This window comes from Gavialis gangeticus, unplaced genomic scaffold (assembly GCF_001723915.1).
Source record: "Gavialis gangeticus isolate Ggan-Ray unplaced genomic scaffold, GavGan_comp1, whole genome shotgun sequence".
NCBI lineage: Eukaryota > Metazoa > Chordata > Crocodylia > Gavialidae > Gavialis > Gavialis gangeticus.
Window position 1 is genome coordinate 27,417,734 of NW_017728993.1, and position 16,581 is coordinate 27,434,314.

Here is a 16,581-nt window from a genome sequence, read left to right on the forward strand (position 1 = left end):
GGAAGGAAAATGCAGGGTAAGGGGCAGCACGGGGGCTGCAGTCGGCCCAGGCCATGGGGCAGACACAGCAGCGCGGCCGGCACCAGGGCTGCACATACACATGGACGCCTCCACCTACGGACAGGGCATGCAGGGAGGCTGCGACGTGCCCTGGCTTCCCCTCTGCCCTCACCAGTGGACGTCAGCCCCCAGGAGCCTGGGTGTTCGTGTGGCACTGGGGCTGCAGCCAAGGACCGTGCTGGAGGCCTCACGTGTGGACTGATGGAGCCGGACTCCCGAACACCATGCCCAGCTCTGCCACGGCCTCTCTGCGGGGCCCTGGGCAAGACGCTTATCCAACCATGCTGTGGGTTCCCCGGTTCTCCCTGCGCCCCCGCCCAGAAATGCCCCAGGGTGGAACGAGGTGAGTCCGCACCCTCGCTGCGAGAGGAAAGCAAGACAGAAGCAAAACCCGCTGCTCCCTACCCGCTCTCTAAGAACTATTTCCTGTCGTGGAAGGATCTACTCAAATTTTGCTTAAGTATTAAAAAAATATTTAAATGTCGAGCGCTGTAATATAATAGCGTAAAGGCTCTTCAGGGTGTGTTTTATTGAGCCATTAATACAAGTCTTGAATGGCCGAAGGCACCCCAGGCGTGTATTAATGGAACAATAAAACATACTGTTGTCTCTTAATGCTATATTTATGCCTACAGCTATGCCACCTCCTCTGGCTCCGGTCCTGGCAGAAATCACCAGCTGGGCAGGGCGGGCTCTTTGGTAACTGCCTGGGAGGCTGCTACAGGACGCGGAGACATCACGGGGCCTTGCTAAGAACTTCTCCCCACCTGGCTTACAACAGCCCAGAGCTGTCCGGCGTGGCACCGGAGGGTGCTGTGCTATAGGGAGGGGGGGACGCTTTCCCCAGTCGGTGCTGGGTGCTGGGATGCAGGGCGCTGGCTGGAGGTGGTCTCCTCTTGCTGCCCCAGCTGACGCCACTGCCCAGCCATGCCACGGGGAGCAGCAGGGGCAGCTCCTCTGAGCTGGGACAGGCCCCAGTGCTGCGGGGTGCAGCCTTGTGGAGGATCTGTCCAGAGCCCGGGCGCTGCCTGCGTCAGAGGAGGCCGTCCCTGGCTCTCTGGGCAAACGCTCACTTGCCTCTGCCTAAATTCACTGCCTGGCAGCGGGATCGGATACTCTTTGCTTTGCCAGATGGGCATCGTTCACGGCGGCTGCGTCCTGCCCACTGTCAGAGTGCTGGAGGCCTGGGTCATGCGGGGGCTCGGCCAAGCAGAGGCATGACTACTTTGGTGCAAAGCCGCGCACACGACAGACAAATGCCACGAACCGTTAGCAAGTTACTGAATTTTCTGTAGCGAGTGAACCCTGTACTCGCGCTGGGGGCCCCGGCCCATGTGCAGAGCCCTGGTTGCGGGCGGCTGCTCTGCACAATGGGACTGGAAGATGCTGGAAGTGCCCAACAGCACGTAATCCCTTCCCTGCCCTGCATCACCCACACATCTCACAGGCCCTCTGCCTCTCTGAGCCCAGAGCAGAAAGCTCAAAGGCTTGGAGAATTAATGAAGAGTGCGGGCACAGCCCTGCTCTCTGAGCCATGCGCAGCTGCACACGTCCGTGGGCGGCGTGGCCTGGCTTCTTCTGCAGACAGGAGCAGAGAGTTGTATTGAACGTCTGTTTGCTCCCAGGTTGCAACCAGGGCTCCTGCGGGACTACAGCCCAGGCTCTCCCCATGCCTGACTTTTACTGCCAGTGGGATACCGTGTTTTCATCCATGGTTTCATTTGCAACACAAATACCCAGGGGAGGGAACCCCTCCAAAGAGGAGCCTTTGGATATGGCCTCGGCACGGGGGTTGCTGGGACACCCTTGGAGACTGCCGTCCCCTCAGGCCAGGAGAACGGGCCCCCGATGCTGAGCACGGGGCAGCCGGGATGGAGTCCATCTCCTTGCAGCACCGAGCAGGCCACAGGTGCCGAGATGAAACGGGGCCAGGCCAGGCCCATAACCCAGGGGTCCTTGTGCAGAGGGACTGGGTGAGATGGGTGGGTGCAGGCTCTGCATCTGTGCACTTTCCAGCAAAGCCCCCCAAACCCGGGTGTGTTGTGTGTTGCGGCAAGCAGGACCCCTTGCGCCCCCCGCCAGACCCCAAGGTTTGCCCTGCGCAGCTGAGCACAGGCGGCACCTTCGCAGACAGCATCGTCTGGAGTCAGCACCGTGGCCCCAGGCCTCACAGCAGCCCGGGGAAGCTGGGAGCAAACAGCACTGGCCACGGGAAGCCCCGGTCCATGTTGCACGCTAATGGCCTTGGGTCCTCAGCCGCGAGGCCCAGATTCTGGGGGACCAGGAGGCCAGAGATGCTCATTTGAATCTGGAACAGGTTCCCAAGGGAGGAGGTGCTCTCCCCTACCTCGGGGGTCTTTAAGGGGGGGCTGGACACACACCTGGCTGGGTCGTCTGACCCCAGCGCTCTTTCCTGCCCAGGGCAGGGGGTCGGACTCAATGATCTGCTACGGTCCCTACTGACCCGAGCTCCTGTGAATCTACGAATCCCCAGGGATGCATGTGTTTCTGACCAAGTGAGGTGGGGAGGGCTCCCGAGTGGCAGCTGGCTGCCGGAGGGGTAGAGGTGCCAGTGCCAGCGCCCCTGGGCAAGCCGTGGGACTGGGAAGCCATGGGGCCGGGGTGTTGCTGACTCCCTCCAGCTGCCGGGGTTTAAGGAGGGGAGCCGGTCTGAGCCCTCAGCCAAGCAGCAGGAGAAAATTGATTCCTACCTTTCTTGTTTGCTAGGTCCAAAGCAGAGCAGAAACAGAAGAAAGGAGGTGATCAGTGACATGGAAAAGGACCCCCCACCCCGCACACAGCCCTGCCCCCATCTCTGGGCAACAGCCCCAAGGCCAACCGAGCCCCAGGGGAGTGGGGCCGTGCCGCGTGGTGATGCAGCACCCTGCCACGGAGCTCGTGGCCCGCGTCTGGCACTAGTGGGCTGCTCCTTCACACACAGCAGGGTGCCCGCAGCACCAGGTTGGTGGCCAGAGCTGCGAGGGGCACGAGGAGGTGGCAAGGAACGTCTGCGCTGTTATGGCCCTGCACGCCCCTGCCCGGCACTAGCCAGTGGGGCCAGCTCCCTCCACGCAGGGACAGGCCAGGCTGTCCGGGAAACCTGGGTACTGGACGCTGCCCTGGGGACCTGGACCCAAGCTGCCAGGCCTGAGCACCGTCCGACTCCTAAAGGGGCACCAGGGCAGAAATAGCTTCTCCTTGGCCCTGTGACAGGGCGGCTCTGCCCTGGGTGAGCTGCACGAGCTGCCGCAGGCCCCCACCCCTCTCCTGCCGTGAGCTTTCAGCTGCTCTGCTGCCCACCCGCGCTGGGCCTGTGCCTGCCGCACGGACAGCCCCGGGGGGCACCTGGCACTGGAGTTGCCCCCTGGTCCCTGGGGGCCTAGAGCTGACCGTGGGGCTGCCCAGGCTTGGGCAGGAACTCACCTTTTGAAGAGCAGGATGGCGATGACGATGATGATGATGAGGATGACGGCCAGGACCGGTCCCATCACCCACAGCATCTCAGGCTCATCCTGGTGCTTTGCCGAGGACACTTCCATCACGATCTCGTCTGAGTAGGGGCTGGCGGCGTACCTCTTCTGTGGGTGGGGAGGCAGAGAAAAGCAAACAGCCGTCGAGTGAGAGGAAGCCGCCAGGCCACGGAGCATCCCTCGGGCACCCTGCCTCGCGAGCAGCGGCAAACAGCTGGGCACAGGCCCAACCCGCCGCCTCTCCCCAAGAGACGGAGCCGCTCGCCCTCCAGCAGAGCCAGCGCCCGCAGCACCCAGACAGAGCCGCCCAGCTGGGAGAGCCTCACCGGCACCAGGCTCCCGAGAGCCGACAGCCCCTCAGCCCGTCGCAGGGCTGGCTGGGGGTGCTGCGTGGCTCACAGTACCTACCACGCCGGTGTGAACCCAGCGCTGCAGCCGGGGAGCTCCCCTGCTAGGCGAACTCCTTAAGGAGTGGAAACCATGGTGGTTGCCTTCCCTCTCGGGGTGCCCACCCTGGTGGAAAGTGCCTTGGCAAAGGGCTCTGGAGACCGTGGGTCTCTGCGAGCCGCCCCGATGGGAGAATCCCGGGAGCTGCTGGCGTGGGGATGCAGGCAGCACGGCAAGATTAGCACAGCTGCAGAAAGAGCTGCTGCACCCGGCTTGTCACACCGCTGTTGCTAAGGCTTATGGCTCCGCGTTCTCCCTTTGCAGCTCAGCCTTGCTGGGTCAGAAGGGTTAAATACTGCGAAAAGAAATCCTTTCCACCTATTAGGGAGCGCAAAGCGGTAGCAGCTCAGTGCTGCTGGCTCCTGGAGCGGCACCTGCTGCCCTGTGCTATGGAGCCAGAGATGCTCTGTTCTTGCAGCAGAGAGAAAGTTTCCGGTCGCTGCAGAGGGGCTGGCGGATCTGCTAGGAGTCTGCCTTCAGGTCCCAGCTTAAGCACGCGCTCCACGTCGCCGTGCAGGCGAGGGGAGGACAGCAACAGCGCGCACATGCAAGTCGCACCAGCGCGCGGCTTGATCTCCTCTCCTGGGTGCCCCTGATCCCCCCGCCTGGCTTCAGATACGCGGCGAGTACGCAGAGGGCTCTTATCCGTGACATCTGCCCAGCTGTGGGCAAGGGTGACGTGCGCTGCTGGCTGCATCCGACGGCGTGACGGCCTGCGAGGCCCCTGTGGATGGGGTCTGGCTTCTTTGGGAGTGCTGCCATGGGCCTGTGCTGGGGTGGGTGTGAGCCTGGACAGGCCATGGGGTCCTGCAGGTCCCTTTTCCTCTCCTCCTGTTGGCAGGAGGGCTCCTGGGTTGCTGACAAGACCGCAGGGCCTCTGAAGCCAGCAATGCAGAGGGGACATGGATGAGCAGCTTGGCCTGCAATGCAGAGCCTGCTGCTCCTATGCTCTCCCGGGACCTGGCGTGGGTGGGAGGGCTGGGGGGAAGGCGGCTGTGGGGGAGGCTCCCCGCTGCTCTTCACACCTAGCAGCTGGGACGTCACTCATTTATGGAAAGACGCCTGGGTCATGTTCCTGCTCGGCTGAGTCCCCCTGGCACCGGATGCTGCGCCGCCAGTGAGTGATTTTGGAGGAGCGTGGGGGGAAGGGCAGCCCCGCCACGGGACAGGCCGTGCTTCAGCTGAAAACGGGCCCCATGCGCGGGGTGACACAGACAGGGGCCCGGGGGCTTGCAGCACGAGAGCAGTAACTGCTGGCTGGTTGCCCCTCGGGAGGCCTGCGGCAGGTCGACCCGGCACAGCGAGGGGTCCAGCCCGTCCCCAGCACAGGGTGGTGGCTGTGGGCAGTGTCTCCGGGGCACCCAGGCAGGGCCTGGCTGGGCAGGGGGATCGCGGCTCTGCTGGGCCTGGTGGGAATTCACCGCCCTCCCCGGTTGCTGCGGCCTGCACCTTGCTGGACCCGCCAGGGCTGGATGAGTAATGAAGAGTTTGACCAGGGCTAATGAGCCATGACAAGGAAACGAGGCCGAGGAAGGGAGCCCCAGCCTGGGAGCTGGGCAGTGGGGCCGGAGCAGCTCTATTATTTCCTGTTATTTACACATCATGCCTCTCCCGCCCTCCCGTGGGCTCTTGCGGGCTGCTCCTGCAGCAGCCAGCCCTTCCCCACGCACCTGTCTGCTGGCCCCAGATGCAACCCTCCGGGTGCATGGCATTGTCTGCTGGTGCAGAGAGGTGCTGGGCATGGGGGTCCCACGAAGGGGACGCAGTGGAGGGGCTACTGCTGTGGGCACAGGCTGCACAGAGGTCCTTGCATGCCTCGTTCAAGCAGGGCTCTTTCAGTGCCCACATAAGCTCCCCTCTAACACCCGACCTGCCCAGAGCCCTGGGGACAGGGCAGCCCGTGGGACTCGTCTCTGCCACCGCGGTGCAGCACGCAAGCATGCAAGCCTGCTGCGCAGGGCCCGGGGAGGCGTCCGCGCTGCTGCGCTTGGACGTGCCCGGCAGCAGCGGGACTGGAACGATACAGCCAGTGGGCTGGCTGGGTGCAGATGCTGCCCACGCGAGTGGCCACACTACGGCCTCCTGCTTCCTCGCGCGCAGGACAACAGCGTTAACCACGGCAATGTTAAACCAGCACTGCCTGGGCAGCTCCCAGGCTCCTTTAGACCCCTCTCTGCTTTGGCTGTGCTCAGGCGGTGGGCCTCGTGGTTTTCTTCGCAGCTGGGCGGCTGGACCCGCAGCCCAGTGCACCAGGTCAGTGCCGGGGCGGCTCGAGCCCGTGCAGGCTGCTCCCAGGCTCTGACTGTGCTGAGCACGCAGGAGGGGCTCGGCCTGGGCAAGGCTCATGTCTCCTGGCGATAGCACGTTTGAGGAATTTGCATCCATCAGCGCCACGTCTCGGCGCTGCTGGTGGGAATCACCCAGCAAGCGGGCGCAAAGCTTGGCTCTGCCTAATGCCACCCCCCGCGCTCATCCGTTATGGCAGATACACATGCTGTTCCCCTCCGAAAACACCATCCATCAAGTCGGTTCCAATGGATGCCTCGTCTCGCTGACACCAGCCCCTCAGCTCCGCTGCTCTCTTTGCAGCAAGCTCCACTTACCAGGCTCCCAACCCCGCTTCCTGCTACCCGAGCCGAGCCCTGATCCCCAGCACGGCCCGCGGCACGCGGCCCTTACCGTATCCCCGTCCTCCAGCGAGGCCAGCACGAAGCAGCGGTAGCTGAGGTCTTCCGAGAGGGGCTTGTTGTAGAAGCCTTTGTAGTTCTTCTCGTCCCCTAAAGTGAAGGTCTCTGGCAGGAGGTCCATTTGAGCAGCGATATACGGCTTCAAGCGCTCGGCCTGGCGGCGCTGGCGCCTGCCCTGGCTCCCCTGGTTGATGGCCTCGAGTAACTGAGGAGAAAGAGGCTGGGTCACCGCATCGCCCCATGCTGCCCTCGCGGCGCACGCCGTGCCTGCTCGGTGGCGCAGAACCTGGACCCAGGACTGGGCGGCGGGGGGCTGGCGCGTGAACCACGGCACGTCGCTGCCCGCTCGCGTGTTGCAGCGAGGCTACGGCAGCCCCTGCCCCCCTTGGACCCCGCACTCGAGGCAGAACGCTGCACCTATGACATCATGCTCATTTCCACGGCAATGGGCTGGTGTCAAAGGCAGGCAGTGATCTATGACTTCACCGCAAGACCGCGCTGAGCTGAAGGCAGGGGAGGAATAAGTGCCTGGCTGGATTTGGAAGCAACGGGCTTAAGGGAGGTATCTTTCCTTGAGGCGCTGGCTACTGATGGTGCTGCCTGGGCCCCTACCAGCAGGGGCCGGCGCTGGCGAGACACGTCTGGGCGGTGGGGTGCAGGGACTGCCCAGGGGTTAATGCACCCCGCTGACTGCATGGGGAACCAGGCCACGTCCCGCCGCCTGCATTGGTACGGACAGCAGCTCCACAGACGCTGGGCGTGAATTACAGCAAGAGCAGAGGTGGGGGAAAAAAGTGACGTGCTGTGTCTCTCCCTTCTGTTGGTGCTCCCAGATTTCACCTGCTGCTTGGTTGCAGGCAGAGCTTTGTGTAAATCACACAGAGTGATAACAGATTTCATGGGATGTTCAGAGCAAAAATGGCAAATTTCATAGTCAGCCACAAATTCATGAAAAAGGATATAAACACACAAAAATTCAATTACGCCGCTAAGAAAGACTCTCAGATGTTTAAAGATGTTTTTCTAATGAATAAAAATGAATGTCAGGCTCAGAACAGAAATTCTAATTTAAAATGAAGGAGGCATGAAATACATTTCACACAAAAATGTATTGGCACGGCTTTGTCAGAGCAGACAGGCAACTTCAGAGCCACCACGGGGCTGGGAGCCGCGATACCTGCACGCAGCTGCCCCGCTAAGAGCTCTCGCAAGCCAGCCTCCTCCTAGCTGGAGATGTCCTTTAAAACCCATGGCGCTGCTCCTCTCCCAGCCGGATCGAGGCACCTGCCTGGAGTGACTTGGGAAGGCACAGTTTGCTGCAGGAGCTGCGACACTGGCCAAGGAAGGAGGCTGAAGGGGATGGAGAAGCCTGGTCCTTGCAGGCACACCATGCCCTGGGAACATGGGAGCTGCTGGGAGAGCGGTGACGCTTGCCCTTGCTGCAAGGGAGAAAGGCAGGGTGCATGGGGAAGACCAGGCAGCACGTCCCAGCCACTCCCGGGGGGACTGCTACCTGCTGCAAGGGACCGCCAGGCGAGCCCCCTTGCTGCAGTCCCAGCGAGCCCAGGTAGCCCAGGCTGCCTTCTCCCTGCAGGGCTCAGCGTCGCCCCCCGCCCCTCGCTGTGCTTAATTCTCAAGCAGAGGAAACGCGCGGCGATTAATGGATAAAACACCCCTGAATATCCGGGCAGCAAAAGGCTACTTGTTGCATCAGCAGAGGGGCACATCAGCGCACAAGACTGCACCCCGTCCTCCCTCCCCGGTCAGCTGGAGGCCTGCGGGTGCACCCGTCACCTGTGCGTCCGACCTCTGCAAGGACGGCGTTAACTCGGCTCAGGGCAGCGCCGGTCCCCGAGAGGTGGGCGAATGCCAGCGCGAAGGCTGATGGCAGCTGTCACTCCGCCCGCTCGTGCACGTGCGTTACGGGTAGCAGGATGACGAGCTGGCCAGTGCTGCCCCGCAGGCCCCTTGCTTCGTTCAAGGTGCAGGGGAGCACGTGCAGTTGTAGGTTGTTTTTGCCCTGGCCAGGGTACGGCTCCAGCCTGGATTTACACCAGCACTATTTTAGCTCAGCCTCACTGATTTCCTCAGGGACTTTTCTGGGCCACGTACAACTACAGCCTTCGAGTGGCTCCCAGATGCCCAGTCAGGTGAGCCGGCCCGCGCTGCCCCCATGCTACAGACACAGACCCAAGGCACAGGGACATTCCCATGAAAAATGGCCACTAATTTTGGGAGTCCCAGGCCTGCTTTTTCAGAGAGCTGCATTTTCACAGTGCTGGATGTTTCAGAGCCAAGTGAGCACTAGCTTCAGGGGCAGGCGGGAGGGCTCAGCTTTTCTGCACGTTAAAACGCCCAGGAGAAAGGCCTGTGGGTTGCGGGCTCCCGCGAACCACTTGGTGCAAGCGACTGGCCCAGCACTGCATAGGCCGCGATGGAGGGAGAATCCAGAAAGACTCCGGTTGTCCGCAGGAGCACACACCTGCCTGAACTACAAGCCCGTGCTTTTTCTTCCTGCACCCCCTGCTCCCTCCCTACGTGTCTTTCTGTTTGCAGGAAGTCCACAACAGCCATCTCCGTAGGCCCACCGCCGTGCCCCCGATGCAGATTGAGCCGGGCTGGGAATAAAACCCCGAGTACTGGCGTGGCCATAATGCCCGTATCATAACGGTACACACCGGGAGGGACTAATCACGGCACTGGCACTTCCTACGTGTTGCGAGCCTGCACCTGCGCCCTTGAAATCCTTTTAACAGCCCGCTTTGTGAGGGATTGACGCCGCGTGTACTTTTTAAAAAACAAACAAGCAGAAGAACAGAAGCGCCAGCCTGCGGCACCAGTAGCTGGGCACAGTAGTAGGTTGTCATCCGCTCTGCTGGGCAGCCACTAACAGGAGCCCGAGGCACCGACCGCCGGGGGTTCACGGCGCCGTTCTGCAGCAGAGACGTGACGAGACGCCGGACGCCTGGGCTCTGCTCCAGGCTCCGGAGGGGAGGAGCTCACCCGTCTCCCCCGTCGCAGGGCCTGCACGGTGTTTCTTCACCCCAACCTGCCCGCACCACCCTGCACCTCTGCATGCAGCCTCCTCCCGGGCACAGGCACCAGGGCTGCCCCTGCTCAGTTCCCAGGGACCAGGAGAAACGACTGCGGGGCAAGCCTGTGCGGCCCAGTGTGCAGCTGCTCCAGGACCCACGTACAGCGCAGACGGGAGATGGGAGCGGCTGGAGCAGGCAGCTCTCCGGGACACGTCACTGCCCAGCTCTACCCAGCTCCCGCCAAGCACGAGAGCCGAGATCTCCACAGGCGCAGCGCGGGGCAGAGGCTCAACCTCCCCGGCATCGCGGCCCAACGCCAAGCCTGCATCAGTCCATGGAGCTGCCAGAGCCTCTCAATGAAGGGAGGGTAAGGATGTAATTTTACGGCCATGTGTTTTCCTCTCCTCTTTGCTCTTGGTTTTAGCAGAAATCCTGTAGCCTGAACCCAACCGCCAGCAGGGGAAGGGCAGCCTGAACCGCCAGAGACACTGGAAGCAGGGCCCCGCAACAGACAGGTCAGAGCCTCGTAAGGGAAGGCAGGGCTGCCCGTGCGGCACCAGCAGTGAGGAAAGGAAACGGAGGCATGTGTTTGGCTTTCATCTCACAGGAGAGCTGCAGCGATTAAGACCGGAGAAGCAGGGAGGAGAGGAAGGGCCCGTGCCGGGAGGAAGCAGGCAGGGCAGGAGGAGTCCTGGGAATGACTAGAGCATGATGCCAGGGCAAGAGTTTAGCACCGGGCATCCCGCTGTTCAGCGAAGGGGATGCAACACTGCTCCGCCTCTGCGTGGGCAGCGGGGTGTCTCGGTTCACCAGTGTCCGCAGCGCTCACAGACCGGGGAGACGAGGGACATCACCCGGGCTGCACCTCCCAGGCTGCCTCCTTCCTCGGGCCAGGCCCTTGCCCAGGGCCCCGGCCGCGCCTGAGGGAGCCGCAAGCGACGGCTTTGACAGCGGTTCCCAGAGACTCCTACCTGGTCCAGCTCCATCTCATCGGGGCTCCGCCAGCGGGTGGTGAGGCTGCTGGTGGCTTGGTCTGTTGGCACCACGACAATGTAGTACCACCTGGGGAGGAGAGAGAGGTCAGGGCATGCAGCTGACACCCAGACAGACTCCTCCAGCAGGTCAGTGCAAAGGACCAGCCCCACAAACCTCCCCGTGCCCCCGGCCCCTTCTGCCAGGAGCAGAAGAGCCTCATTGAGACAGAGGCCAGTTTGCCAGCCGCGGGGAGGCAGTCCCTGCTCGCGTTCATTAGGGTAATGAAGATATACAGACCACACTCAGGAGGACAGTGGCAGGAACTGCGGGAAGGACATTCCTACCATCATGCCGTAGCAGGGACCCTTGGGGATCGTGCTTCGGCAGGAGGAGAGCGTGGTAACAGATGAGGCTTCCAGAAAACGGCTTATTTAATCTCCTCAAGGCTTCCAGACATTATTTATTTAAGGGATATTGTGCAGTGCCAGAGAAGGTGCTGCCTGATTCTCTATTGGGTTGACTGGGATGGTTTCAATTCCAGCGCAGGAGAGGGAACAGCTCCTGCCCTCTCTCATGAGCCTCCCAGCTCAGAAGACACAAGCTGCACAGGCAGCCCTGCAATTTATCCTGCCTTACACCGGGGAGTCATCAGATTAGCAGGGTCGTGAAGAGGGCTGACTCTCCCCTCCCCTTGCACTCACCAGTCCACCCGTGGGCAGCACCTACCTGACAGGCTCTGAGGTCTGGACTTTGGGAAGGGTGAGGGTGAACTTCCCATCCTGTATGTACTTGTTGGTGGCGACGGGTTTGCTCTGCAGGACGTCGGGCGCTGTGCGGATGGAGACGAGGTGCTGGAGCCCGCCCGCGCTGCTGCCGCGGTTCATCAGCACGAAGGAGTACTCCGTGTCCGGCTGGAGGTCGCTGATGAGCTTCTTCATGGAGTGGCCGTCCACCTCCACGCTCTGGCTGTTGTACAGGATCTGGAACGGGAGAAGACGCGCGGTGGAGCGGGCCAGCTGCTGGCGCGCCACGCGCTCAAACCAGCCGGCAGCATCAGAGAGCATCCTTTGGCTCCGGGCCCGCCCTCAGGTGGCTCCAATTATCTGCATTGCATAAACAGCCATAAATCTTGAGCTAAGGAAGAGCCAGCACGGCAGACAGCTGAGCGGCGCAGCTCGCCATGACAGGTGCCGAGGGCCGGTTGGTCTTGCAAAAACTGGGTGGTTGAAGCCTGCTGCATCCAGAGCCTCTGTCAGCTCCTGCCTGGCGAGGCTGCCCGAGAGCAGCACAGCGACGGGGAGGCACGTGGCTGCGCTTTACCCGCAACCGCAGAGTAACGGCTCCTTCTTCCCTGTCTCAGGGCGGTACAACACGCACGATGCTCTGGGTGTGAAATGGCAACCCCCCAACCCAACTGCTTGCGTGAGACCAAGTGGTTCGCACAGCTGCTCCCATTCGCAGCAGGGAAGGTGAAGGGATGGCTCCTTTCAAGACGCCGCTGGCAAGGTCATTACCACGTGCGCCTCAAGCACCCCCCACCTACCACCTGTACATGGGGTTTCTGCATCAAGCCCTGGTGTCTTTTGCTGTGAGCTTCCACAGGGACACTAGCAGCGAGCAACTGGCGGCAGGGCAGTGCTGTCAGCCCCAGCCGAGCCTGTCCCACCAGCAGCGCAGAGCAGGGGGCTGCACGAGGCTCCCCGAGCGCAGGGGGCTGCTACAGCGCGGGTTGCGACCCGGCTGCAGCAGCTGGAGAGGCCTGAGCAGAGCTGCACCTTCACGGCCGTCTTGCTTGCAGGCAGGAAACCTGGATTTGCACTCAGAGCCCGGCTTCGCCTGGAACACGCTGCACGCTGGCAGCATTGCCTAAAGTCAGCTTTCTGGGGAAAGCTGGGGGGACAGGCAGGAATTCACACTGACCCCCCGTGCAGAGACGCCTTCCAGGATGAGGGGGCTGCATGGCTTGAAGTCATGCTCCAGGCACAGCAAAGCTGCACGTGCTTTCTGTTGGGGGTCCCCAGCACGGTCAGCGGCACGCCCTGCTTTGACAAGGGTTGAACCCTTGGGTGAAGCACATCCAGCGCTTGGGAGGCGCGATGTGCTAGGTAACGAGCTGGGGAGCGGTGAGCTGAAGCCTGCTGAGCTCAGGCGACTGCCACCTGCCCCGGAGGGGCCGATACGATCAATAGGCCGTGGGGTCTGCAGGAGGGAAGCAAAAACAACCTGCAACTGAATCGTTTCTCCTGCCAGTCACATCTGCAGCTCAGCCTGGCATGGGAAGGAGGCGCAACTCTTCTGTCAGCCCGACCCTGCAGCGAGCTGTGCCTCCACCCGGCAGCGGGACGGCTCGAGGGCCACGTGGGAGGCAGGCCCCGAGAGCCCTGTGAGGCACCAGGCCTGGGGAGCAATATTGGACGGGGGGGGGGGATCCAGCACTGCTTGACTGTGACCAAAGTCCCCAGACCACTCTGGACCATCAACCCGCTGAGGCCAGGACAGGGACTCATCCCATTCAAAGCCAGCCTCTGCTGCTGGCCCATGAGGCTGCGGGAACCAGGCACAGGCAGCGGTGGCGGGACGGAGTTGGCAATTGCTGGACAGACACCAGCAGCTTCCTGATGGACGCGCTTCGGTCTCCAGGGCTGCAGCGTAAAATCCAGGCCTGCGGCTAAAGCGACACAGGTATTTGTGGGGAGAAGACCCCTGCCAACAGCCTGACGAGAGGGTGGGCTGGCTGCAAGGGCTCCACGCTTGGAGGGACCGCTCGCTGCTGCAGCTTGCCAGACGTGCATCCCCTTCTCCTCAGAGACTCGCATCAGCCAGGCGCCGAAGCGAGCTGCAGGAACACCTCTGAACGCCGCCAGCACCGCAGGCGCTGGGCTGGGAGGTCCCACCCTGCTCCACTGCGTGATGAGATGCAGCCAAGTCGGGAGAGGCAGACGGGGCCACAGGGCCAGCCTGGCAGTCTGCCCCTGCACCTCCGTCTGCAAGCGCTGGGCACGGGGCAGCACATCAGGTCGCTGCGTCCCCACCACGGACAGGGCTGCGCTGCCTCTTCCGGGGGCCAGCGTCCAGCATCTTCCTGCCCCGTGTTAGCAAACCTGCTGACACAGGCTCGCACACGTATGCGGAGGATGCTGGGGACAGTGGCCGAGCCCAGCCCTAGGGCTGCTCCCCGTCCAACGGGGCTTCTGCTTCCCTGAACTGCGTGTGCCACAACGTCCGTCTTGGAGAGCAGCCTCTGAAGGAACCTGTGGGCTCACGCCGCCTCCAGCCCTGAACCCCCCCGTAGCTCGCGGTGCATCGAAAGGTCCAGGACACGTGCCACGTGGCTCTGCTCTGATGCCCCGCAGTAATCCCCACTGCCTTTCAAAGAGCCAAGTGGGCCTTTGTGGGGCTGGTCTCTGCAGCCTCCTGCTCGCAGCTCCTCACTGTTGCTGCAGGTCCTGCACCTTTGCAGCCATGCTGTGCAACTTCCTCCAACTTTACGTCCTGCCAGGAAAAGCCTCTCCACGAACCTCGCCATAACACACGGGTGCAGGGAGCCGCTCACTATTGCCACGAGGGCTCAAGGATGCCAGGGGCCCAAAGCGAAAATGCATTCAGCAGCCGTGGCACGGCCCACTGCTGCCTGCCTGCGTCAGGGGGGTCCCAGATGTCATCGCTAAAAGTCTGGCTACACTGCAGTTGAGACCGAGTACCCTTTATAATACTGCTTAAGAAATCCTTTGAAATGGGCTGAAAGACAGAGGGCCCTGGACAGAAGGCCGGACCTGCGCCCGAGAGTGACGTCCTGCGGGGCTGCGTGTTACAAGGAAGAACCGGCGTGCCGGAAGGGGGACTGTGCCGGGCGCTCAGACAGAGCAGCTCTGCCCCGTGCCAGGCAGCCCTTCACGGGGAATTTAATCTCCTGGACCAGATGAAGCCACGAAAGCTCCCTGGAGAGAGCCGAAGCCCTCGCTATCGATTTGTTAACGGCACCAACTCCAAGGGTCTCCGCGCAGCCCCAGTAAAGCAACGCCTGGCCTGCCCGCATGCAGCACTTGCCACCAGGACAATATCTCCGTTAATTAAATCTGTTACAGTGGAATATGACACCCTTTGGGATGTAGATTTGGTGTGAGACTGTTTATCAAGTGTAGATAATACTAATTGTTCCCATGGAGATTTATCTGCTGTGCTAGCTGCAGCTTTCAGATCTGGCCTCCGCACCCCCGTGCCTGAGCCAGGCAGATAGCGGGGAGGTGAATCTTGTTTATAAAGCAGGAACTCCTGAAGGTTAAGGATTTCTATCAGGCAGCACAGCCACAGCCCGGGAGCTGACCCTCTTAGCTCCCAGGCCCAGCTCGCGCGCACCTGTGTGTCTGGGAATATTAATAGACGGGAGACGGTCTCTGAGAAATGGCCTTAATAACACTCTTGTTTGCATGACTGCTCTTCAGCTACCGAGTAACCGACGCCATCTGCTCTGGTGTCGCGTCGGGGTTAACCCTCAGCAGGAGCAGACCGTGAATCACTGCTCGTGCAGGGCCTGGCGGCTGCAAGGCAGGGATGAGGCATCGGCTAGCGCCAGCCTCCCCAGCAGTCCCTGCCGTTTAAGCCGTGTTCCCATCCCTTCCTAGTGCTGCAGGCGATGGGCAGGTGCCCTGTGCTGTGGCCCCCAGGATTAGGAGGTCCCTGCCCTGCCCTTCGCCGCTGAGGATGAACAAGCAGGGACAGGGACAGGGACAGGGACAGGGACCGGGACCTCCTTCTGGTTTAATGCCTGGATCCGGAGTGGGGGACTCTGCATGCTCCTCATCCCGGTGCACAGGTTCCCTGGCCTTCAGCCCCTGCAGCTCTGTGCACGGGCAGGAGGAGTGCAGGCCTCCCCAGCCCTGCAGCCCGGCACGTGAGCACGCAGCCCAGCGCAGAACAAGCGCGGCTGGGGAAGTCTGCTCATCTTGGTCTCCCTGCTGCTGGGAGAGGGACAAGGGTGGCTGTGGGGGAGATGCTGCTGGGACCCTGGGCGATGTGCCTGGCTCCAGCAGACCACAGGCTTGCTCTGCCTCCCTTCCCAGCAGTGCGGTGGGGTGACGTTTCCTTCCTCTCAGGGTGCTGCGAGGATAAGCTCATCGATGCCCGGGAGGTGCTCAGGCAGGAGTCACAGCGCAGAGGGACAGGATCCTTCTGATGCATCTGTTTTGGACTTCCAGAGATAGCGTGGACCGGCCTTATCTTGGGGGCTGCAGCACAGGGCTGCAGACAGGCCGCCCAGAGAGCGGTGCAGTCAGAATGGCTGGAGCAGAGACGTGGTGCTTGTCTGCGTGGGCCTGCACCCACCTCACAGGGATTCCCATCCTGCAGCCTGGCCTGCTCCCCGCACCCCGGCAGAGGGCCAGGGCTCGGCTCCTGCTTCCCATCAGCGTGCAAACAGGCCACCCAGGGCCTGGTGCCTGGGACCAGGGAGACATGCGCTGGGCAGAGGAGAGCTGCAGCTGTTCAAACGGAGTGTCCCCAGGGAGACCGATGGAGAGGGGTTTTGTCTTGTGCAGTGTAAACAGTGTCCTGCACCCTGCCACGGATGTGGTGCCCTGCTGTGGGCAGGGTCGAGGGATGGCTTGCCTTTTGCACGGTCTTGCCCATCCAAGTCCAGCGCTGAGGTTGCTGTTCTGACTCTTCCAGGGTGGTCTGTGGCCTGTGCCCTTCTCCTGTAGCTGCAGGAGGGCACTCTCCCACCCTGACCAGTCTCCACTGGTGCAGAGAACCTGGGAATGGCTCTCTACCGTGCCAGGGGGTGAGAACAAACCCCAAGGCCCCAGCGAAGGGAACGCCTTGTCACCGCCAGGCAGTGACAGGAAGCGCCTGCAGGTGATGCCAGGGAGGACCAGACTCCAGACACCGGTGGGGAGAGTGGGCACCTTGGCC

General features: G+C 62.1%; 1 protein-coding gene and 1 long non-coding RNA gene across 9 annotated transcripts in view; one reads left to right on the plus strand and one right to left on the minus strand.

Annotated features, from left to right (window-relative positions):
- PTPRF (protein tyrosine phosphatase, receptor type F) overlaps nucleotides 1–16,581 on the minus strand; it is a 409,931-nt gene that overhangs the window by 33,203 nt on the left and 360,147 nt on the right. For 4 of the 8 annotated variants that reach the window (XM_019501453.1, XM_019501457.1, XM_019501455.1 and 1 more), the window contains 5 exons: nucleotides 11,401–11,654; nucleotides 10,671–10,761; nucleotides 6,657–6,869; nucleotides 3,484–3,638; nucleotides 2,772–2,783 (listed from right to left, as the gene is read on the minus strand). In XM_019501453.1, the coding sequence (XP_019356998.1) occupies nucleotides 2,772–2,783; nucleotides 3,484–3,638; nucleotides 6,657–6,869; nucleotides 10,671–10,761; nucleotides 11,401–11,654 (725 nt within the window). The remainder of the gene's footprint in view (nucleotides 1–2,771; nucleotides 2,784–3,483; nucleotides 3,639–6,656; nucleotides 6,870–10,670; nucleotides 10,762–11,400; nucleotides 11,655–16,581) is intronic. The other 4 variants (XM_019501454.1, XM_019501461.1, XM_019501456.1 and 1 more) reach the window with 1 other exon arrangement.
- On the plus strand, nucleotides 3–16,550 carry LOC109286755. The gene is made up of 3 exons (XR_002094665.1): nucleotides 3–251; nucleotides 7,131–7,133; nucleotides 16,539–16,550. It is a non-coding gene; the product is annotated as an uncharacterized LOC109286755 (long non-coding RNA).